Here is a 25,209-nt window from a genome sequence, read left to right as displayed (position 1 = left end):
CGGCTATGTAGCTAGCTAGCTACGATCAAACAAATCAAACCGTTGTACTGTAATGAAGTGAAATGAAAATGTGATACTACCTGTGGAGCGAAGCGGAATGTTGACCGGGTTGTTGAAGTTCTATTCGGTAGACGTTGGCTAGCTGTTGGCTAGCTAGCTAGCAGTATCTCCTGTGGACCGAAGTGTAGATGCAACCGCTCGCTCCAACCCGGAACCGGAATAATGTACAGATGGGTAAGGTATGGTAGGGTGCGGGTACAGTGGCGGTAAACCTAGGCATTGAGTGACAATAAGAGAGGTTGCATCTCTGGACGCACTAGTTATGCTGGGTGAGTTCACCGCATGTGTGGGAGTTGGGACAAAAGAGGTATCTGAGGCATATTGAGTGGGACTAGGGGCTCCGTAGTGAACTAAAACAATGATAACTATCCTAAACAACAGTATACAAGGCATATTGACATTAGAGAGAGGCATAAAGCAATCACAGGTGTTGATTGACAACAACAGGTAAGACAACAACAGCTAATCAGCTAATACAACAACAACAGGTAAAATGGCGATGAATGGGCAGAGAGGGTCTGTTAACTACACACAGGGTGTGAGTTCGAGGCTCGGGCCGACAGATAAACAAAATGGAGTACCGTGATTAATGAACAGTCCAGCAGGCATCAGCTATGTAGCCAAGTGATCATGAGGTCCAATGAACAGCAATAGATGAAACAGGGAAGCCGCTAGGTAATCGTTACTATGCTAGCAAGCGGGAGACACGACTTTCAAACAAAAGTTAGCAGGCCGGGCCTAGTAGAAGCGTCGGCTCTGACGTCCGGCAAAGGCCGGTTGAGGGCACAAAGGATGGAATTACGTCTGCAGACCAGTCGTGATGGAACGGCGGGTCTCCGTGTCGACAAATGGTACAGGCCAGTTGGTAAAATAGGTATTGTAGCTAGAGTAATTTTTTTTAGCTTTTGTTTGCTACCGGGGAGATGCACATGGCTCGCGGATAACTGGTGCTAGCTTCTGGACAAGGGTGTTAGCCACTATAGCCCCTCAGTAGCAGCGATGATCCAATGCAAAGGTCCAGGGCTTACAGCAATAATCCGGTGGTGTAGCGGATTCTAGTCGTGTTAGTGAAGAGTTCGGGAGGCATCAGCTGTGTAGCCGAGGGATCATAGAGTACACTGAGCAGGCCGGGAGATGGGTCTGGCTCAAGGCTGGGCCACCCGGTGGTAGCTAGCTAGCTGCGATGATCAGGAGTAATGGTCCAGTGCTTAGGGCAGGAATCTGGTGTTGTAGTGGAGAAAAACAGTCTGATATGCTCAGGGTTGATAACGCGCTATTCAGACTGGCAGGCTGGCAAGAATTATCCAGGCTAGAAATGGCTGGTGTCTGTGCTAAAGGTCAAGGCCGCTAGCAGTGGCTAACAGTTACTAAATAGCTAGCAGTTAATTAGCTGGTTAACTTCTGGTGACGAGTTGCTGATGGAGGTTCTGGCTATATGTTCTAAAAAATAGCAGATCCGTATCACATTGGGTGAGGCGTGTTGCCAGAAGGTATATTTAATTTAAAAATGGAAAAAGAGATTGAAAATACATACAAAAAAGACTAAAAATACCAAATTTACATGGGAGAATGACAAACAATGTCTGCACTGCTACGCCATCTTGCAAAACGTTGTATGGTGTTGATATCATGTGTATCTAAAGAGGAAAAGGAGCGTGCATGTGGCTCGTGAAATGATCGAAGCATGAAGTGAATAGCTTTGATTTTCGGAGCAGGGCACCAGTTAAAGGTGTTATCTCTGGCATCCGTTGGACATAGATAAGCAATATCTTAGGCAAAAAATTCCAGGAGTAGTTAATGCATGTCGCTTGACCCGAATGGGGAAAATGAGCAAAGTGTCTGTATTATTGATGTTTCATGAGTATTTACTACCCTATGTAAAGTTGGGATTTAAGACCGTTTGTGCAAAACCTGCTGCAATGCGAGAAGTGTAAAAAGTTTGGCCATGTGTCAACTGTTTGCAGACGGAAGGAATATGTTAATTTAATAGTCTGTGGATGTAAACTATTGCAACTGTGGTGGGGATAATATTTCTGAATTCCATGAGTGCCCTATTAGGGTGAAAGAGGATGAGGTGTCAAGGATCAAGGCTGTACAGCAAATCTCCTATGTGGAGGTGGTGAAGAGTGTTGAAGGGGCAAAAGGCCACAGTTCTGAAGAAGATATGGTGGTGGATGCACCACAACCAGTTGCAAATGTTATACGTCAATCAAGTGATCTGGATACACTTATTGTGAAGAAGATGGATTTGGTAGCATTTATAGCCACAGTTATTAATTGTACAGCACAAGTGTGAGAGACGCAGACTCGTTCTCAACTTTTAAGTCTTTATTGAAGACTCATCTCTTCAGTCGGTCCTATGATTGAGTGTAGTCTGGCCCAGGAGTGTGAAGGTGAACGGAAAGGCACTGGAGCAACGAACCGCCCTTGCTGTCTCTGCCTGGCCGGTTTACCTCTCTCCACTGGGATTCTCTTCCTCTAACCCTATTACAGGGGCTGAGTCACTGGCTTACTGGTGCTCTTCCATGCCGTCCCTAGGAGGGGTGCATCACTTGAGTGGGTTGAGTCACTGACGTGATCTTCCTGTCTGGGTTGGCGCCCCCCCTTGGGTTGTGCTGTGGCGGAGATCTTTATGGCCTATACTCAGCCTTGTCTCAGGATGGTAAGTTGGTGGTTGAAGATATCCCCCTAGTGGTGTGGGGGCTGTGCTTTGGCAAAGTGGGTGGGGTTATATCCTGCCTGTTTGGCCCTGTCCGGGGGTATCGTCAGACGGGGCCACAGTGTCTCCCGACGCCTCCTGTCTCAGCCTCCAGTATTTATGCTGCAGTAGTTTGTGTCGGGGGGCTAGGGTCAGTCTGTTATATCTGGAGTATTTCTCCTGTCTTATCCGGTGTCCTATGTGAATTTAATTTTGGTCCCTCTAATTCTTTCTTTCTCTCTCTCTGAGGACCTGAGCCCTAGGACCTTGCCTCAGGACTACCTGGCCTGATGACTCCTTGCTGTCCCCAGTCCACCTGGCCATGCTGCTGCTCCAGTTTCAACTGTTCTGCCTGCAGCTATGAACATTTTGAGATATCAGATGATGTAAGAAGGGCTTAATAAATACATTTGATTTGAAGAGTCCCAAATGTCCAAGAAGCTGGACATCATTATATCTGCAGCCGAGATGTTTTTGGGCCTCCAAGACTTCAAATCAAATCAAATGTATTTACATAGCCCTTCGTACATCAGCTGATATCTCAAAGTGCTGTACAGAAACCCAGCCTAAAACTCCAAACAGCAAGCAATGCATGTGTAGAAGCACGGTGGCTAGGAAAAACTCCCTAGGAAGGCCAAAACCTAGGAAGAAACCTAGAGAGGAACCAGGCTATGTGGGGTGGCCAGTCCTCTTCTGGCTGTGCCGGGTGGAGATTATAACAGAACATGGCCAAGATGTTCAAATATTCAGAAATGACCAGCATGCTCAAATAATAATAATCACAGGCAGAACAGTTCAAACTGGAGCAGCAGCACGGCCAGGTGGACTGGGGACAGCAAGGAGTCATCATGCCCGGTAGTCCGACTTAACGGCAGAAGCACTGCAGGGACTACTGTCGCCAGGAAATGTCCGGCCATCACAGGATCTTCTGAACCTGTGTAAGGAACTGATTAAAACAGAAAAGCAGGCTGATTTAATTAACATTTAGTTACTAATAGTTTGCACAATAGTTTGTAATTTAGTTATTTTTTACCCCGCAATTTTTTCCATTTTGAATTCTTATTATCCACCTGTACAGTAGGTGGCGGTACGCACATAATTGTTGCGAACGCCATGTCAGAGCAAAGACCAAGCCAACCCAATGGTCACTCTGACAGAGCTCCAGAATTCCTCTGTGGAAATGGGAGAACCTTCCAGAAGGACAACCATCTCTGCAGCACTCCACCAATCAGGCCTTTATGGTAGAGTGACCAGATGGAAGCCACTCCTCTGTCAGTAAAAGGCATATGACAACCCACTTGAAGTTTGCCAAAAGGCACCTAAAGGACTCTCAGACCATCAGAAACAAGATTTTCTGTTCTTATGAAGCCAACATTGAACTATTTGGCCTGAATGCCAAGTGTCACATCTGGATGAAACCTGGCACCATCTCTACGGTGAAGCATGGTGGTGGCAGCATCATGCTGTGGGGATGTTTTTCAGGGGCAGGGACTGGGAGACTAGTCAGGATTGAGGCAAGGATGAACAGAGCAAAGTACAGAGAGATCCTTAATGAAAAATCTGCTCCAGAGCGATCAGGACCTTAGACTGGGGCAAAGGTTCACCTTCCAAAAGCACAACAACCCTAAGCACGCAACCAAAACAATGCAGGAGTAGCTCTGGGACAAGTCTCTGAATGTCCTTGAGTGGCCCAGCCAGAGCCCGGACTTGACCTCAATCTAACATCTTTGGAGAGACCTGAAAATAGCTCTGCAGTGACGCTCCCCATCCAACCTGACAGAACTTGAGAGGATCTGCAGAGAAGAGTGGGAGAAACTCCCCAAATACAGTTGTACCCAAGAAGACTCAAGGCTATAATCACTGCCAAAGGTGCTTCAACCAAGTACTGAGTAAAGGGTCTGAATACTTATGTAAATGTGATATTTGCAGTTTTTTATTTATTAATTAAATTGCCAACATATCTAAAAACCTGTTTTTGCTTTGTCATTGTGGGGTATTGTGTAGATTTGCGATTCTTTTTATTTTTTTATATTTAGAATAAGGCTGAAACGTAACAATGTGGAAAAAGTCAAGGGGTCCGAATACTTTCCGAATGTACCGTATGTCATAAGTGTTTCCAACGTAGGTTTAGAGATAGCTCTGTCATTTCCAATGCTAGAGACCTGGCAGTGTGGTGCCAGGATAATAACCTCTCCATCAACATGATCAAGACAAAGGAGATGATTGTGGACTACAAGAAAAAGAGGACCAAGCACTCCCCCATTTTCTTTGACGGGGCTGGAGGCATCTGCTCGGACTCCGACTTCAAGGCACTACAGAGGGTAGTGGGTATGGCCCAGTAAATCATCCAGGACCTCTATACCAGGCGGTTTAGGAAGGCCCTCAAAATAGCCAAAGACTCCAGTCACCCTAGTCATAAACTGTTCTCTCTGCTACCACACATCAAGCGGTACCGGAGCTCCAAGTCTAGGTCCAAAAGGCTTAACAGCTTATACACCAAGCCATAAGTCTCCTGAACAGCTAATCAAATGGCTACCCGGACTATTTGCATATCCCGCCCATTTTTACGCTGCTCTAATCTGTTTATTATCGATGTATAATAACTTTACCTCTACCTACATGTACATATTACCTCGATTACCTAGACTAACCGGTGCATTGACTCTGTACTGCTACCCCTTGAATATAGCTTCGCTACTGTTATTTTATTGTTGCTCTTTAATAAAACCTTTTTACTTCAGTTTATTTTAGTAAATACTTTCTTAACACTTATTTTTCTTAACTGCATTGTTGGTTAAGGGCTTGTAAGTAAGCATTTCACTGTAAGGTCTACACCTGTTGTATTCAGCGCATGTGACAAATATAATTTGATTTGAAGGTGAGTGTTGAGCCAATATCTTCTCTGTATATATCTGCAGATCCAGAGGCATCAGGCAGTAGGTCCTCTGTTTTCCTGGCCAACTGAATTGTGGTAGAAAATTCTAATGACATTCTGATTCATAATCTAGCTCTACTGGACTCCCGTCCTGAGCCTGCCGTTGGCTTGAGCTGGAGCTTGCTGTTATTTAAGTCCCGTCGTGGGACTATCCTGGTGTTGCATACTTCAGTTGCATTGTGGTCACTTCTCGCTCTGTGCTGTTCCTCCCAGGACCCCAAAAAAACGTGGCAATGGCTGGCGTGAACCCACGTAGACCTCTCTGCAACCTTGACCGCTGTCTGGGTTGTCAGGAGCCCCTGGAATGGACCAGTCCAGCACTGTTGGTGCCAAGTCTATCTGCAGGGTCCTTGATGACCACCCAATCTTCTGGCTGCAATTTGTGGAGCTGTCCTCTTCTTTGGTTCAGGCAAAGTTGCTTCTGTGACGGGGTGAGTGACTGGTTGCTGGGAAGTCAGGCGCAGGAGAGCAGAGATGGGTGATAACAGGAGAACTTTAAATATACAGCCTGGCCCAAAGGCACAGGCGAGGCAGCAAAAAGCACAACCACGGTAACATGAACCGGATTCAACAAAACAAACAAACCTAAGTTTGAAACAAACCTAGGAAACAGAGGGTAATATACATTTAGTCTGATGAGGGAATGTGAACCAGGTGTGCGGGAAAACAAGACAGAACAAATGGAAAATGAAAGGTGGAGCGGCGATGGCTAGAAGACCGGTGACGTTTACCACCGAATGCCGCCCGAACAAGGAGAGGGACCGACTTCTCCGGAAGTCTGACAACTTCAGAGCATTGTTAAGTGCAGTACAGAGCATAGTAACTTGCGATTCCAGTAGTGTACTTGACAGGTATTCGACCTGTCCTTAAGAAAAATTTGATCAACAGTTCATCATTATGCAATCATTCATTCGCAATCATTCTGGTATTGTGTGCATCCACACATTAATTCATGGGGTACCCCCTCATTTGCTTCGTTCTTTAACAGTATCTACATTTCTTAACAGCAGTCAACTCTTAGCTCAATCAGTTAACTAATTCCAGGCCTATTTTAAATTCAATTTGGTTCACTTAAATTCAAATCCAAAGGTCACTCAACTCAATTCTGCTTACTTAAATTCAGTGCCCGAGAGTACGGGTATTCTTTCTACCATTACTTCTCCCTTTTGACACATTGGCTCACTTCCCCAGGCCCTGCACCTTATTGCAGATCAGAAACATCCTGTAGAGAAAACAACATGTTGTTCAATAAAATAGCCTCCCAACAAGTTTTCAACCAATTTAGAATGTGAAATTGTCTTCCCAGATGAGGTGAAGAACCCATGTTGCCAAAGTCATCCACTACCCCAGATGCATACCTGCTGCCAGTATACACCTTAAACAAAATGCATGCACAGGTGAGAGCAAACAATTCTGCAGCTTGGGATGACAGATGTGGTGGTATATTTAGCACTCTCTAGGGAAGTGGCAGCCATAGTTAATGTATAAGACACTAGTGGTTCTCCTTCAGTACCCATGGAGTCCACTGTATCTTGTCATTCATCACCATCTTGTGGTCAGATAGTGTCTGTACAACCTCAGCATAGTCATGCAGCCAGGCTCTACAATAGCCTGCCATTCCTGGGTGTCAACACATAGTACCAGTCAAAAGTTTGGATACACCTACTCATTCCAGAGTTTTCCTTTATTTGTACTATTTTCTACATTGTAGAATAATAGTGAAGACATCAAAACTATGAAATAACACATATGGAATCATGTAGTAACCAAAAAAGTTACTATATATTTTATATTTGAGATTCTTCAAAGTAGCCACCCTTTGCCTTGACAGCTTTGCACACTCTTGGCATTTCCTCAACCGGCTTCAAGAGGAAGTCACCTGGAATGCATTTCAATGAACAGGTGTGCCTTGTTAAAAGTTTATTTGTGGAATTTCTTTCCTTCTTAATGAAACCCCACCTCTTCAAGGTGTGCCTTGTTAAATGATTTAGATTTAAAGTGGCTTTCCACTGGATGTCAGAATTTCTTTCCTCTGGATAAGAGCGTCTGCTAAATGACTTAAATGTAAAAATGTAAATGTAATGTGTTTGAGCCGATCAGTTGTGTTGTGACAGGTAGGGGTGGTATACAGAAGACAGCCCTATTTGGTAAAGAACAGCTAAAATAAGCAAAATAAGAAAGTCCATCAGTACTTTAAGACATGAAGGTCCTTAGGAACATTTCAAGAACTTTGAAAGTTTCTTCAATTGCAGTCACAAAAACCATCAAGTGCTATGATGAAGCTGGCTCTCATGAGGAAAGGAAGCTCCAGAGTTACCTCTGCTGCTGTTAAGGGAATTTTTATCAATAATGACTAATTATGTATACATTTCAATCAGGACTGACTAATCAGAATACTATTATGTTACTGTATATGTACTAATCAGAATACTATTATGTTACTGTATATGTACTCATCAGAATACTATTATGTTACTGTATATGTATGCATTGTCTTTCTTAATCCGAGTACTAAATATAATGTGTGTAAATATAATCAAGAATTAGAACAATGACTGTCTGTTCCTTGGTAGAAATGAATGAACTATATATTCAGACTGGCTAGAATGCTTATCTACACAAGAAGACCTTGGCTCGGTCATAAATTATATTAAATTGGTAGGGAGACGATGTGGGAAGGCTTGAGATACTGCCTTTGTACCAGAGTGGGAGAAGAGATGGGTTGGTACTGGAACTAATGACGTCATTTTCAGTTTATAACCTGTGGTAAACTGTATCGTGTTCAGTACTCTCGTGAATAAACTCTGCTGTTTGACTTTAAGACTGGGCTCTGTCCATTATTAGAAAATAAGGGTCTTACAAATCCTTATGAATTGACAGAGAGTTTAATTTTAATTGGGTATTAAAACATAGAGCAATTTAATTCCTGCAACAGCTGCAAAGGATAAGTTCATTAGATTTACCAGCCTCAGAAACTGCAGCCCAAATAAATGCTTCAGAGTTCAAATGACAGACACATCTCAACATCAACTGTTGAGAGGAGACTGAGTGAATTAGGCCTTCGTGGTCAAATTGCTGTGAAGAAACCACTACTAAAGGACAACAATAATAAGAAGAGACTTGCTTGGGCCAAGAAACGCAAACAATGGACATTAGACCAGTGGAAATCTGGCCTTTGGTCTGGAGTCCAAATTGGAGATTTTTGGTTCCAACCGCCGTGTGTATGTGAGATGCAGAGTAGGTGAATGGATGATCTTCGCATGTGTGGTTCCCACCGTGAAGCATGGAGGAGGAGGGGGTGTAATGGTGTGGGGGTGCTTTGCTGGTGACACTGTCAGTGATTTATTTAGAATTCAAGGCACACTTAACCAGCATAGCAACCACAGCATTCTGCAGCGATATGCCATCCCATCTGGTTTGAGCTTAGTGGGATTATCATTTGTTTTTCAACAGGACAACACACACCTCCAGGCTGTGTAAGGGCTATTTGACCAAGAAGGAGAGTGATGGAGTGCTGTATCAGATGACCTGGCCTCTACAATCACCCAACCTCAACCCAATTGAGATGGTTTGGGATGAGTTGGACAGCAGAGTGAAGGAAAAGCAGCCAACAAGTGCTCAGCATATGTGGGAACTCCTTCAAGACTGTCGGGGAAAGCATTCCAGGTGAAGCTGGTTGAGAGCAAGTGTAACGACGTTCTTCGTTTGTCGAAAGAGAGTCGGACCGAAATGCAGCGTGTTGGTTACTCATGTTTATTAGTGAAACAAACAACGGAACTATACATGAAATAACTAATAAAATACAAAACAACAAACGGAAAGTGAAACCTATTACAGCCTATTTGGTGAACACTACACAGAGACAGGAACAATCACCCACGAAATACAAAGCGAAACCCAGGCTACCTAAATACGGTTCCCAATCAGAGACAATGAGAATCACCTGACTCTGATTGAGAACCGCCTCAGGCAGCCAAACCTATTTAACACACACCCCTAATCAGCTACAATCCCAATAACTAAAAAACCCCACTAAGAATACAACAAACAATAAACCCATGTCATACCCTGGCCTGACCAACTAATTAACTAAAACACAAAATACTAAGACCAAGGCGTGACAGAACCCCCCCCCCTAAGAGTGTGGACTCCCGAAGCGCACCTAAAAACCATAGGGAGGGTCCGGGTGGCGTCTGTCCATGGTGGCGGTTCCGGCTTTGGACGTGGACCCCACTTCATAAATGTCATTGTTCCTCCCCTTCCGTCCTGGGATGATTCACCCTACCGTGGCTGAATAGTCCTCACCCAGAAACCTACTGAACAGAGGAGCAGCTCGTGACTGAGGGGCAGCTCGGGACTGAGACTCGGGACTGAGGAGCAGCTCGGGACTGAACTCGGGACTGAGGGGCAGCTCGGGACTGAATTGCAGCCCAGCACTGAGAGGCAGCCCAGTACTGAGAAGAAGCCCAGTACTGAGATGAAGCCCAGCCAGGCAGTTGAATCCGGCAGATCCTGGCTGACTGGCGGATCCTGGCTGACTGGCGGATCCTGACTGACTGGCGGATCCTGGCTGACTGGCGGATCCTGGCCGACTGGCGGATCCTGGCTGACTAGCAGATCTGGCAGATCCTGGCTGACTGGCGGATCCTGGCTGACTAGCAGATCTGGCAGATCCTGGCTGACTGGCGGATCCTGGCTGACTGGTGGATCTGGAAGAGTCTGGTTGACTGGCAGATCTGGAAGAGTCTGGTTGACTGGCAGATCTGGAAGAGTCTGGCTGACTGGCAGATCTGGAAGAGTCTGGTTGACTGGCAGATCTGGAAGAGTCTGGCTGAATAGCAGATCTGGAAGAGTCTGGCTGACTGGCAGATCTGGAAGAGTCTGGCTGAATGGCAGATCTGGAAGAGTCTGGCTGACTGGCAGATCTGGAAGAGTCTGGCTGACTGGCAGATCTGGAAGAGTCTGGCTGACTGGCAGATCTGGAAGAGTCTGGCTGACTGGCAGATCTGTAAAAGTCTGGCTGACTGGCAGATCTGGAAGAGTCTGGCTGACTGGCAGATCTGGAAGAGTCTGGTTGACTGGCAGATCTGGAAGAGTCTGGCTGACTGGCAGATCTGGAAGAGTCTGGCTGACTGGCAGATCTGGAAGAGTCTGGCTGACTGGCAGATCTGGAAGAGTCTGGCTGTCTGGCGGAACTGGAAGAGTCTGGTTGACTGGCAGATCTGGAAGAGTCTGGCTGACTGACGGCTCTGGCTGCTTCATGCTGACTGGTGGCTCCGGCTGCTCCATGCTGACTGGTGGCTCTGACTGCTCCATGCTGACTGGCGGCACTGGCTGCTCCATGCTGACTGGCGGTTCTGGCTGCTCCATGCTGACTGGCGGCTCTGGCTGCTCCATGCAGATTGACAGCTCTGGCGGCTTCTTGCAGACTGACAGCTCTGACTGTTCCATGCAGATTAACAGCTTTGGCAGCTCCTTGCAGACTGGCAGCTCCTTGCAGACTGGCAGCTCCTTGCAGACTGGCAGCTCTTTGCAGACTGGCAGCTCCTTGAAGACTGGCAGCTCCTTGCAGACTGGCAACTCCATGCAGACTGGCAACTCCATGCAGACTGGCAACTCCATGCAGACTGGCAACTCCATGCAGACTGGCAACTCTGGCTGCTCCAAGCAGACTGACAGCTCTGGCTGCCCCATGCAGACTGGCAGCTCTAGCTGCTCCATGCAGGCTGGCAACACTGGCTGCTCCATGCAGACTGGCAGCTCTAGCTGCTCTAAGCAGCCAGAGAAAATAGTAAACCTTGAATGAGTAGGTGTTTCCAAACTTTTGACTGGTACTGTATGTTGTTTTGTAACTGACTGTGGTACAGAGAATTGCAGCCTCACGCTCTACCATTTCCTCCCATTTAATATAATATCATGTCCTAGATACTTAATGGATTAACGTATTAACGTACACCCAGCAGGCCCAAGTATCCTCCTACGAAGCCAGAAACTGGACACCTAGCCATGACCCGGGACTGGAAGATGCTTGTCGATATTGGCCAGCAACTAATTTTTCCACCTGAGATTGCTTCTACCAACCTTAGGCCAGACATGGTACTCTGGTCCCCTTCACGAAAGGCTGTGTACATCATAGAGCTCACAGTCCCGTGGGAAAACTCTGTTGAAGAGGCCTACGAGCGTAAGAAACTGCGTTACACAGAGTTGGCAGCAGCCACAACTCAGCATGGCTGGACTGCAAAATGTCATATGCTGAAAGAACTTGGAATCCATGCGGTCAGCTGTTTCTCAGGGAAAGAGGCTGGATCTGGATCAAACGGAAGGACCCTTGCTGGGCTATAACTTCATGACCCCCCACCTGAGAACCCAATTCAGATCCCTCCAACTTGAGTCCAGCTGGGACATCTTAATTGGGCATGGGACACAAGCTAAGGCTTGATCACCCTTTAGCTGGCCACCTTTGATGAGGGTGTTTAGTGATTAAAGGCTGAAACACCCACTGATTCGAAGGCACACTACTGAGGATGTGTCCCAAAATTGACATCTTAACCCAGTCTAAGAAATAAACCTCCCATGCCACTCTGTCAAGATCACGGCAAATCTCATGCGAGTGCATTCCATCTATTGGCACAATGGACAGTTTTTAACATCTCGTCCCGTGTTTTATGATTCTACAATGTAGAAAATAGTAAACCTTGAATGAGTAGGTGTTTCCAAACGTTTGACTGGTACTGTATGTTGTTTTGTAACTGACTGTGGTACAGAGAATTGCAGCCTCACGCTCTACCATTTCCTCCCATTTAATATAATATCATGTCCTAGATACTTAATGGATTGAGACACAAGCTGCAGTTTTTTTCTTAGAAACTTGGCCATTTTCAGCAAGGAACACTAACAGAGCTCTGGTGTCGACTTTGCATGCTTGTTGGTTTTCAAGACACAGTAACATGTTGTCGACATACTGTTTTAACGTACATCCAGCAGGGGGTATGAAACCCTCTAAATTGTTTGACCAAAGCAGCAGAAAAAAACACTGCAGCTGATACCGTATAACCTTAGGGGCTTACCTTAGGGGCAAACGGTCCAAACCCAACGTTTGTTTAAAAATGTAAGGACGAACCAGAACTGTGATTCTGGAGCAACGGGAATGCTAAAGAAAGCATTAGCCAAATCAACAACTGAAAACCATTTAGCCAGTGCTGGCACTGCAGATAGTACTGTAACGGGGTTTGGCACAACGGAGCGCTTGCATGAACTGCATCGTTAACAGGTCTGAGATCTTGAACAAAACGCCAATCACCTGAAGCTTTTCAGGCAGGAAGAATGGGGGTGTTACAGGGACAGTCTGGACAAGGCACCATTGCTCCTCTTTCTACCAATGAAGCATGAACAGTGTCAATCTCCCACACTGCCTCCTGACTCGGAGGATACTGGGCTCGGCCGGGTCTGTGTGCTCTCAGGTGTGACGTAAGCGGTTTCACCGCCCTCATTTACCCAATGTCATACTTATCTTTATCCCACAGAGAGTCTGGGAGAACAGCCAACAAGGGTGGCTCAGTCTCCATGGAAACCATCTGTTTATTTGGCTTTGCATGATCTAAACCATGCACGCCTCGCTGTACAGCAGCAACCCAACAGCAAGGCACACATAATGTGTGCTCGTGGAGAATTTTAGACCCATCCGCTCTACCTTCCCAGTCAGTAACCTGCAAGACAGATCTCAACCAGACACCAGTATCCTCCCAGGCAACGTCATCTGTCAAATCAATTCAAAGTTTATTTGTCACGTGCGCCGAATACAACCGGTGTAGACTTTACAGTGAAATGCTTACTTACCGGCTCTAACCAACAGTGCAAAAAAAGGTATTAGGTGAACAATAGGTAAGTAAAGAAATAAAAACAACAGTAGTGAGGCTATATACAGTAGCGAGGCTATATACAGTAGCCTTAGCTGCTGAAACATGTGGTACCCTGTCACTAAAAATAGAAAATAAAGCTTGTTCTTTAGACATGCAAAATTGGGGCCCACTATATGTCACTGCATAGTAAGCTCTCTTGTGGTGTGGTACCTGTCAGCCAGTTCTGTTCATACTATAAATCTCTCGTCACTGGTACAATGTAAATCAGTCTGTGGCATAAAACTACCAGTTTGTTTCCAACAGCTGCAGGCTGTTGAGAAAATCTCTTCAATTGGGTCACAATGTGATCCGTCATTGTGCTGTATATCCCATGCATAGTACCAATCACACGTTGGGTCAGTTAGGCAGCGTCATGAGATGGCATGTCCCCTGAGGCTGTATAACAGTGAAGCCCTTTTCTTTAAAAAAGAATGTTAATTCCCAATGTACAGAGAAGATCTCTTCCCACTAAATTTACAGGGCAACATGCAGAACAAATGAACTGATGTTTTATGCATGTCATTACTTTAACAGGTAGGGGCATCGTGAACAACTCTTTCATAGTCACTCCCGAGGCTCCCACAGTGCTGACTGAATCATTTCACATGGGAGGTTAGGACATAGATTTAGAATTTTTGACAGACATTGCAGCGCCAGTATCTACTAGAAAATTGATTGACTCATCACTGACGAAGAGACACACCTTTGGCTCCTCACAGGGGCTTGAAAACATCTTTAAATGCTTTCCAAGAGTGTCAACTGTCACTACCTCGCGTCAGTCCATATGTGGGATGTAAAGGGTCGTTTTCAGTGGTGGTCCAGTTTTCAAACCCACCACGTTTGGTAGGTTTGCTTTGACATGTTCTAGTGAAATGTCCCTCCGGTCCACAGATATAGCAGGTCAAGCTATTACCTTGTGGTGTCTGTTGTCCAGCCCGTCCTTCAGCACTGTCCCCCTTTTCTTGTCTCCCTCTACCTCTTCCTTTTCCTCGCTGTCCATCATTTTGAGGTCCTCCCTGAGCCTGCTGGCCCTGTCCATGATAGAAGGCCAGCTGTGCAGCTTGTAGTTTCACAACCTCCCTTTTTCATTCTCTGTTTCGTCTTATCTTCTTGAGACAGTTGCTTCCTCTCAGCGTGTTTACAGTGTTCAATGACCGTCTGTCGCTGGTCTGATGCCACTATGTTGGCATAAAACGTTTTCCAATCTATGCCTGTAGTCTTCCAGTGACCCTTTAGCTTTCTGCGTGCAACTATGGATGGCTGTCCAATCAGTTATGGGTGGATAATGTTATTTTATGCAAACACAGTCCAGCCAGCTGGGTCTGATAAAGTCTGTCCTCCGTCCAGCGAAACGGTAGTCATTGTAGTCGTGTGTTGAATGGGTTCCACCTGTGCTGGGGCTGCCTCTGAGGGGTCTGTTGGTCCTGCAGTTGTATCAGGTATTGTTAGGGGAGCTGCGGTGGGGGAGGTGCCTGAGCGGGCTGCTGTTGGACAACCAGGGCGGGTGCTGGTGGGTACAGGGGTATAATAGGGAGGTGTAAAGTTATTATCATAAATCATCCCAGTCTACTTGCCTTAGATTTCTTGGTTTCTTCCAAGTCCTGTAACTTCTTTCTACATTCTGCCAATAAAGCTTCACTCAATGTGCCTTTTTAAGGGAAAATCTTATTCCTTGTGCCAGAGAGGTACCTGCTAGGGGTACCTGCTCCAGAATGTCCCTGCCCCACTTATCCACCATTACCTCACCATTACCTTTACCGGTCCTGTCAGCAGGTCGGGCAGACAAGGCTCTCCCTTACTGCTCTTGGCTCCCATTGTGAAACCCCGTCCACACACACACACACACACACAAACACAATATTTTGTCCCCACATGGTAGTTCCTCCTAAGCAAATGTTCTGTTTAAATGTAAGTTTGATATGTATAGCTGGTTTCTCAATCATAATCAACTGTTTTACCAGCCCACTGATTAATTCATTTTCTTTCATAACATTTTTCTAACCTGCAGGAGTATTTTTTACTTCAATCTCAGGATTGTGCCATGGGACCACATAACTAGTAAACATGTCATGTCATCCCATGGCCGCTTCTCTGCTTCAACAGAGAACCCTACCCTGCTCCAACAGGGCAACTTGTCACAGAATTCCTCCTTCATTTAACACAGGTAATGCGTGGAGAACAGGAGGGCTTCTTAAAGAAAAACTAACAGGTCTGTGAGAGACGGAATTCTTACTGGTTGGTAGGTGATCAAATACTTATGTCATGCAATAAAATGCAAATTAATTACTTAAAAATCATACAATGTGATTTTCTGGATTTTTTTTTTGATTCTGTCTCTCACAGTTGAAGTGTACATATGATAAAAATTACAGACCTCTACATGCTTTGTAAGTAGGGAAACCTGCAAAATCGGCAGTGTATCATATACTTGTTCTCCCCACTTTATACCCACGACTGCGTGGCCTTCATCATCAAGTTTGCTGATGACACGAGCTGATCACCAACAATGACAAGACGGCCTACAGGGAGGAGGTAGGCACTCCGGCGGTGTGGTGCCAGGTAAACAACCTCTCCCTCAAAGTTAGCCAAACAAAGGAGCTGATTGTGGACTTCAGGAGGAACCTGGCTTGACACGCCCCCATCCTCATCAACGTGGGCCGCCGTGGAGACGGTCAATAACTTCAAATTCCTTAGTGTACACATCTCAGAGAAGCTGAAATAGTCTAACCACACAGACACCATAGTGAAGAAGGTACGACAGCGACTCTTCAGCCTCAGGTTGCTGAAAAATGTTGCCTTGTCACCGAGAGCCTTCACAGTGTTCTACAGGAGTACCATCGAGAGCATACTCCTGGGCTGCATCACAGCCTGGTACGGCAACTCCACCACTGCGGACCGCAAGGCTCTTCAGAGGGTTATGCATGCAGCCGAACGCACCATTGGGTGCACACTGCCTGACCAACAAAACTGACCAATAGTGTCTATCCTCAGACCATCAGGCTGCTGAATAACCACCACTAGTCAGCTATCTGCTCCCCCTCCCCCCTGTTACTCCCCCTATGGACATTCTTTCTCCTACTGCACCCCCCAAATGGTCATGCTGCTTGCTCCCCTTATGGTCATCCCACCCCCTCAACAGTCTTTACTCTGCCTCCGGCAAAATGGAGATTTATTTATTTATCATTGCCACAGTTGCTATTATGTACATAGTGCTATTTATATTTAAATCATTTTTTTTAAATGACCATTTTCATTATTTTATTTCACTTAGTCCTGCATGTCGGTGCTCGACGCTTAAAGATTTTCACTGTACCCTGAAATCACACCTGCAACCCTGTACACGTGACTAAATCACTCTGAATCAATCAAATCTAAGAAGTGGTGAATCTGTTCTACGTGCTCTATTTCTATGCATCCCAAGGTGATGGAGTCCAGGTGAGTGTCATTATGCGCGTAACGCTGGTGACAGGTGTGCACCATAATAATCAGCCTGGTGACCTAGAGGCTGGAGAGGGAGCACATGCGACCGTATCCTGTTGCAGCCCCTCTACGCCCACACCGTCTCTGTGAGTACAGATACTGATTCAACAAACCGTAAGCGGATCAAATACTTCACTTTTGAGTACTTTAATACACATATACAGTAAGTGAATTTGTCCCAATACTTTTGCTCCCCTAAAATGGATGGAAATACACTCAAATTAAAGTTGACAGTCTGCACTTTAACCTCATAGCCATTGTATCATTTCAAATATAAATTGCTGGAGTACAGAGCCAAAACAAACAAACGTCACTGCCCGAATACTTTCGGAACTCACTTATTTGGGAAATGACATTTACAGAGATGCCCTCTTACCTCACTCCAACTCATAACATTTCTACAATACTGAAGTGTCCATGAAAATCACACTGCTTGCAATCCATTTAAACAGCATTTTGCACACTGTAATAAATCTTCTTGGGTGCTGACTACTTATGTGTTGAAGAGTTACAGATTCCGTGATAGAAATGAAAAGGTCACCGTGAATGCAGTTTCCTCTAAAGTGGGAACATTCCCTTTCAATTTCAATGACGCTGTAAAGCTGAACTTCAGCAATGTGGATTGAATAGAGCCCTTACACTTTCACCTTTAGTCAGGTGATATCAATTAACTCCTCCCTCTCCCTTTTCTCTGCACGTTGGAACTAGCGCTAAGGCACATGAAAGCTGTTATGGGCTAAAGCCCATTCACTTACTGTACAGCATCTATTACTAAATTGAGTACAAGTTCTCCTTAAGAAAAGTATGCATCATGTTCACGTCAGTGACAGTACGAGCTAAATCACGTTTGCACAGCTGGACCTGTATGCGTCAGAAACAAAATGAGACCTCAGACAATTTAATTTCATAATCCATTTTATTATCCAAAGACAAGGCTGAGTAGGCTCACGTGATAACATCCTTTTTGAGATTTAAGTTCGTTCCTCATAGACATCATGACACATTAGTGCAACTCTGATCAAAACAAAATGCACAGATTCTTTTGTACATCTTAAAAATGGTACAAGGCCATGACCATATTCACAATGTGATATATGTACCTGTAGAATATATTCTTTATGGGTAACACATGATTAAATGGGTATACATGTGTGACATTATTTAAACTTTATTTAACTAGGCAAGTCAGTTAAGAACAAATGCTTAATTACATTGACGGCCTATGAACTGCATTTGTTCAGGGGCAGAACGACAGATTTGTACCTTGTCATCTCGGGGATTCGATCGAGCAACCTTTCAGTTACTGGCCCAACGCTCTAACTACTAGGCTACCTGCCGACCCTACATGAGTGTTGAATTTACACCTGCGCCAGGATTCGTCTCCTAACTTTTTGCTGATTATCTCGTGTGAGTCTAAGGCTCATGATATGTTTCTGTAAAAGTTATAAAGAAACGATGACTATACAGACCATTCACCAAAATACGGTTTGATATACACTGAGTGTACAAAACATTAGGAACACCTGCTCTTTCCATGACATAGACTGACCAGGTGAAAGCTATGATCCCTTATTATTGTCACTTGATGAATCCACTTCTATCAGTGTTGATGAAGGGGAGAAGACAGGTTAAAGAAGGATTTTTAAGCCTTGAGACAATTGAGACATGGATAGTATATGTGTGCCATTCAGAGGGTTAATGGGCAAGACAAAAGATTGAAGTGCCTTTGAACGGGGTATGGTAGTTAGGTGTCAGGCACACCGGTTTGAGTGTGTCAAGAACTGCTATGCTGCTGGGTTTTTCATGCTCAACAGTTTCCCATATTTGTATCAAGAATGGTCCCCCACCCAAAGGACATCCAGCCAACTTGACACAACCGTGGGAAGCATTGGAGTCAACATGGGCCAGCATTCCTGTAGACCGCTTTCGACAACTTGTGAGTCCATGCCTCGTTATTGTGTTACTTTTTACTTTAGTTTATTTGGTAAATATTTTCTTAACACTTCTTGAACTGCGCTGTTGGTTAAAGGCTTGTAAGTAAGCATTTCACGGTAAGGTCTACACTTGTATTCGGCACGTGACAAATAAAGTTTGATTTGATATTGTATATCAGTGCAATTGTTTTGTTATAGAGTATAGTACAGGTTATAGAGTATAGACTTCGCAAACCGAAACTCCCAATTTCTAACAGGTGTGGACCCAGACCTTAATCACACAGCTCACCAAATTAGAAATATTTAGGTTCTGGGTTAACTGAGATCAGACTGCTCTAAGGAGGGACGACAATCCACACTTTGGTTTTGGTAGAAAAGTCACTACCAAGAAGCGCTTATGTTAGCATTTTCAAACTAAAACATTATTTTGATCAGCAAAAAGTGTCTGAAGTTTCACATCACAACAATGTGACTGTTTTGGAATAAAATGGTCATTGTACTAAACATTAATAGAATGACCAGGTGAAAGCTATGATCCCTTATTGATGTCACTTGTTAAACACCCCCCCCCCCCCCTACATGCACAGAGTAGTCGACGTTTAAGCACCACCTTCGCCCAATCCTGGTACATCCAAATAATCAGTGATGAAAACCCAAACAATGGGCAGACTGCTGCTCGTTATCCTGTGCATTCCATCCCGTCACAACCGATTCTTCAGGTTGAGGTGCAGAATCTGTCCAGGAGAGATTAAGATCAGTCCCTAGACTGCTTAGGGTATCTGAGGTCCTAATTTTGCTGAACAATCCTATTACGTTGAAATTAAAGAGTTGCAACTGTCAAAAGGCCCAGTAAAGGTGGTGCCACACAAAGTCATGAGTGAAAATAGTCTGCGGTTGAAAGGCTGATGCCCTCGAAGCGTTTAAAGGTTTATACATGTAACATTTCTACATCAATTACATATATCAGTAGTAATGAAGGAATAAAAATCTGCTGGAATGTCTACCAATGGCATGTCCATCCTTTTGTGAGAAATTGCACTGGTCACTCAAAACATTTATAAAGTATAAATAGCCCACACTTTAGATGAGGCCATGCAAAAATATTTAACTAATGACTAGTAAATGGTTGATAAGGACCTACAGTGGGTCCAAAAAAGTATTTAGTCAGCCACCAAGTGTGCAAGTTCTCCCACTTAAAAAGATCATAGGTACACTTCAACTATGACAGACAAAATGAGAAGAGGAGACAGGTTAAAGAAGGACTTTTAAGCTTTGAGACATGGTTTGTGTTCGTGTTGCATTCAGAGGGTGAATGGGCAAGAAAAAATATTTAAGTGCCTTTGAACACTGCTTTGAGTGTGTCAAGAACTGCAACGCTGCTGAGCAGTGACTTCTGTGGGTAGACCACAGAGCATGAAGCTAAACCAAATGTATTCCTTTCTAATTTCATGTGTGGACAACAAAGGGCTACAGTTATAGGACTGGTAATGTACATTTCCAACATGTTGTGGAGATGATAGAATGTAACACATTTAGACCTATCCTGTAATTGGTGTAATTATTTTACCATTAACATACATAGCAATTAAAATCAACTCACCTGGAGATGGTTTTGCACGTTTTGATAATGCGCATTGCCATTTATTTAATAAATCTGGGAAAACATAAAATGATATAATAACTAATAAACATTATTTTCAAAAGTCACATTTCAATCCAACAAGCATCCCAACACGGGTATAAGATATTTATACAACGGGTCTAATCCTGAATGCTGATTGGTTAGAACCGCATTCCAGCTGGTGTCTTTTCCACAAGTTACCACCGGCTAAATCTATGACATTAAAACCCAGAATGTTGTGTAGGTATTTATTCAGGCCGAGATTCAATCCGACCGCGGATTGTCAATGTGTCTCCTGAAGGCAATTTCCAGCATTCGTAGAGATCTCATTCACGAATCTCATTGTCGACAACCCGCAATCGGATTGAATTACTGGCCTTAGTTTCTACAGTGGCAGCCAGAGCCATATGTTTAGAATATATGTAACTAGAATATTGTAGGCAGTGGCTGTGAACCAAATGTTTGAAAACTGGAGGTGAGTTACACTTCTTAATCCTTATAATCTCTGCTATGCCAGAGAACCAAAAAAAAAGAGTCTGACTCTCAGTGATTTCTCATCTTTAAAACTTTGAGTAATGCCAACACAGAAAAGCGAGTAACATTGTTTAAAGTTTCCGTAAATGGAGGTTTCCTTAACATGATAGAAGTAGTCATTACAGTACCTTTTAGTGGTTCCAGCTGCAACAGAGAAAAACATTCAGAAATTACTCTACAAAAAGATGTATCCCGCACAACTCTATGAAAGTGTACTGACTTGATAAGAATCTATTATAAACGTTGTACCCTAACTGTACAACTATGCTAATATCTTCAGCAATGAAGCGATGGCTGAAATGAGAATACTCATTACTATGCTCAAAGTTTTCCAGGACTTACAGTGCATTCGGAAAGTATTCAGACCCCTTGACTTTTTCCACATTTTGTTACGTTACAGCCTTATTCTAAAGTTGATTGAAAAAAAATCCTCATCAATCTACACACAGTATGTATAAAAATACATAACTGAAATATTACATTTGCACAAGTATTCAGACCGTTTACTCAGTACTTTGTTGAAGCACCTTTGGCAGCGATTTACAGCCTTGAGTCTTCTTGGGTTTGACTCTACAAGCTTGGCACACCTGTATTTGGGGAGTTTCTCCATTCTTCTCTGCAGATCCTCTCAAGTTCTGTCAGGTTGGATGTGGAGCGCCGCTGCACAGCTATTTTCAGGTCTCTCCAGAGATGTTTGATCAGGTTCAAGTCCGGGCTCTGGCTGGGCCACTCAAGGACATTCAGAGACTTGTCCCAAAACCACTCCTGCATTATCTTGGCTGTGTGCTTAAGGTCGTTGTCCTGTTGGAAGGTGAACCTTTGGGCCTAATCTGAGGTCCTGAACAGGTTTTCATCAAGGACCACTTTGTACCATTCATCTTTCCCGACTAGTCTCCCATTCAGGTCAAAGAGTTCAATCTTGGTTTCATCAGACCAGAGAATCTTGTTTCTCATCGCACAAGAGTTATTTAGATGCTTTTTGGCAAACTACAAGCGGGCAGTCATGTGCCATTTACTGAGAAGTGGCTTCCATCTGGCCACTCTACCATACAGGCCTGATTGGTGGAGTGCTGCAGAGATGGTTGTCCTAATGGAAGGTTCTCCTATCTCCACAGAGGAACTCCGGAGCTTTGTCAGAGTGACCATCGGATTCTTGGTCACCTCTGACCATGGCCCTTCTCATTATTAAAGTGACCAATGATTCCATGTCTATGTAAATAGGGCAGCAGCTTCTAAGGTGCAGGGTTGAGTAACCGGGTGGGGGTCTGAATACTTTCTGAATGCACTGTATTCACCTTTTTTAACTAGCAATCATTACTCTTAAGACTATCAGACTCTGTATAGGTGATATGACACATTTGAATGTGTCAATAAAAAAACATTACAAAAGTATGCATGGGGAGTATGAGAGAAATGTACTACAGGTACATGTAGGTTGTTGGTGGGGTGAATTACCATTGGCTGTATGTTCAGATGGCTCCAAATCGTACGGACTGCTTCTGTATTGCGAGGACAGTCCAGTAGTCCCTGGATCTCATGGAACAGACAGTCCACTGTTAGAATATCACCTCTGGTCACCACTCTGCTACTGTCAGGTACTGCGCAGTCTGGGTTGAAGGAATGATGCATCGCCACCAAAACAACACGTTTACCAGCTGTATAGAGAGTGACAAAAAAATGTTTAGCATAACAAAAAGCTAACAAATAAAACATTCAGATAATTAGCACCTTGCTAGATTCATAGGTCAACACGGACATGGATTTCATATAAAACATTTCAGATATACAGTATATGTCAATAACTTTGCTTCGTTACTTGGGATCTCCTGCAGTGCTGCTTCAATATCAGTCCCAGCACGACTGACGATAGGACAGAAAGTTATGATGACATCACTCTTCTCCGGGGTCATCACTTCAGTAAAGTCTCGTTGCATGGTGAGTTGTTCCAAAAAGTCCTTATGAAAATCCAAGGTATTGCCACTGACAACAGTGAAGAATTTTCTCATCCTTGGATTACCTGCAAGAGTATATTAATGAGGGAACCTTTATTGTTAATTCCGTGACCTTAAATCATTAATGCAGATGCCTTATGTAAAAATAAAAAATAAAAAAAGGTGGTGTATCAGCTCAGCTACTTTTGTAACAGCTTACAACTTTATAACTGACATATTTAGATGAAATGTCAGACCAGTCCATCTAAGCAAGAAAAATAACCAATGCCATCTGAGAAAGTAACATGTTGACTTACTATGAACACTGGACTCTGCCATTTTGCCTGCATAAAAAAAGGTTTGAAACCATTAGGTAACTTAGTTGTATTGTTTTTGTTATATTTTCCCCTTCCCAGTAAAACACGTCTATTGAAATTGGAATGTTGTGTTTATTTTTGGAAATTGAAAGTAAGATTTCTTGGGCTCTATGCTACCCACACTCATTTGCAATTTCGACCTGTTAAAGCTGTCACTCTTCTGTTTTCAAACCTTAGCGCCAGGATTGGTCATTTACCTGTCTTGGACGACTCGCTTGCGCTGAGGTGTGAGTGGTGGCAATATGTGAGGTGTGGTGTTGAAAATGTGTGCCAAAGTGCCAATTTCAGGCAGCGCTGATGGGATATTTAAGACCAACCAAAACCTGGTCTCTTGGAAGTAACGTGTTTGCTATTATGGCATGGATTTTGACAGCGGAAGCGCAGCCTATCCAGCTGTGACCTACAGTGACCATTTGCCCATGGAACAAGAGGGATGTGCATTTTGTACCAGTAAACCTCGTATTTAGAAACATTTTTTAAAAATGATTATTTTTAATAAAATATTTATTAAAAACCAAGCATAGCCTCCCCTCCTCTCAATGAAAGCTATTTATTTTGTCCTGCCCAATGCATTCGCCAAGTAGTTGCGACTATCACAAAGGGTTTGGCTCATCAGACGGCTTTAAAATAAATCTTAAATCACCAAAGTTTTATTAGAAGATCAAGTTTGGGACCATCCCCTTTTATCTATCTAGGAGGCTATTGTACATTATTTTAGCCAGCTCCTGTTATTATTTTGGATGTGTGTGAAAACCCCTCCATGTAGGCAATTTGTTCATCATGGAAGAAGAGATGATCTGGTGACACTCATATTTAGAAACAATTGTGTCATTTTCCTGTAACAATTGCTTGTATTCCGTTTCGTTTGACCCGTGGTAGGCTACCCTTACCCTACTATAACGAAAGCTAGATTCAACAGCAATGTGTCTGGTGTCTTTCTTATCCTGGCCATCCATTAGTCAAGAAGCCTACTCATAAAAGGTTTCTAAAATGGTCTACTCGGGAGGCTTTTGTATTTTTCACAATTCACACACTGTAGCTCGTCATGAAGTGCATAGGATACTCTATTCGGCTTGTATCCATCCCCATTCCAAAAAGAGCGCCTCTTGTCCGGTTACCATAGACACACTCCTCCAAACATATTGAAATTATTCAGTCCTATAACGCCATATCATCGGCAGGCCTAGCCTATATCTACACCATTCATAGACGCTAACTCCCTTTAGCGCCAATTGACAATAGTATCTTCTTGTCGGGGGAGTTTTGTTAAAGGAATGGTTGCACGCACGATATACTGTATACTCAACAGAAATATAAACGCAACATGTAAAGTGGTGCTCCCATGTTTCATGAGTCGAAATAAAAAGATCCCAGAAATTTTCCATATGCCCAAAAAGCCTAGTTCTCTCAAAGTTTGAGAACAATTTTTTAAAGATCCATGTTAGTGAGCATTTCTGATTTGCCAAGACAATCCATCCACCTGACAGGTGTGGCATGTCAAGAAGCTGATTAAACAGCATGATCATTACACAGGTGCCCATTGTGCTGGTGACAATAAAATGCCACTCTAAAATGTGCTGTTTAGTCACACAACACAATTCACAATTGCACCCTCCCGTGCAATTGGCATGCTGACTGCAGGAGTGTCCACCAGAGCTTTTGCTAGATAATTGTATGTTAATTTCTCTACCATAAGCCGCCTCAAATGTTGTTTTAGAGAATTTGGCAGTATGTTCAAATG

General features: G+C 43.9%; 1 protein-coding gene across 6 annotated transcripts in view; it reads right to left on the bottom strand.

Annotated features, from left to right (window-relative positions):
- Nucleotides 1-17,968: 17,968 nt before the first annotated feature.
- The window catches only part of LOC135504876 (uncharacterized), a 41,217-nt gene continuing 33,976 nt past the window's right edge, over nucleotides 17,969-25,209 (bottom strand). For all 6 annotated transcript variants that reach the window (XM_064923794.1, XM_064923795.1, XM_064923792.1 and 3 more), the window contains 6 exons: nucleotides 23,409-23,435; nucleotides 22,977-23,177; nucleotides 22,616-22,815; nucleotides 21,289-21,304; nucleotides 20,606-20,659; nucleotides 17,969-19,739 (listed from right to left, as the gene is read on the bottom strand). In XM_064923794.1, coding sequence (XP_064779866.1) covers nucleotides 19,645-19,739; nucleotides 20,606-20,659; nucleotides 21,289-21,304; nucleotides 22,616-22,815; nucleotides 22,977-23,177; nucleotides 23,409-23,435 — 593 coding nt within the window. In that variant the 3' untranslated portion in view covers nucleotides 17,969-19,644. The remainder of the gene's footprint in view (nucleotides 19,740-20,605; nucleotides 20,660-21,288; nucleotides 21,305-22,615; nucleotides 22,816-22,976; nucleotides 23,178-23,408; nucleotides 23,436-25,209) is intronic.

Source organism: Oncorhynchus masou, chromosome 18, assembly GCF_036934945.1.
Source record: "Oncorhynchus masou masou isolate Uvic2021 chromosome 18, UVic_Omas_1.1, whole genome shotgun sequence".
Lineage (NCBI taxonomy): Eukaryota > Metazoa > Chordata > Actinopteri > Salmoniformes > Salmonidae > Oncorhynchus > Oncorhynchus masou.
Note: the sequence above shows the minus strand (reverse complement) of the source record. Positions and strands in the feature narration are given on the sequence as shown.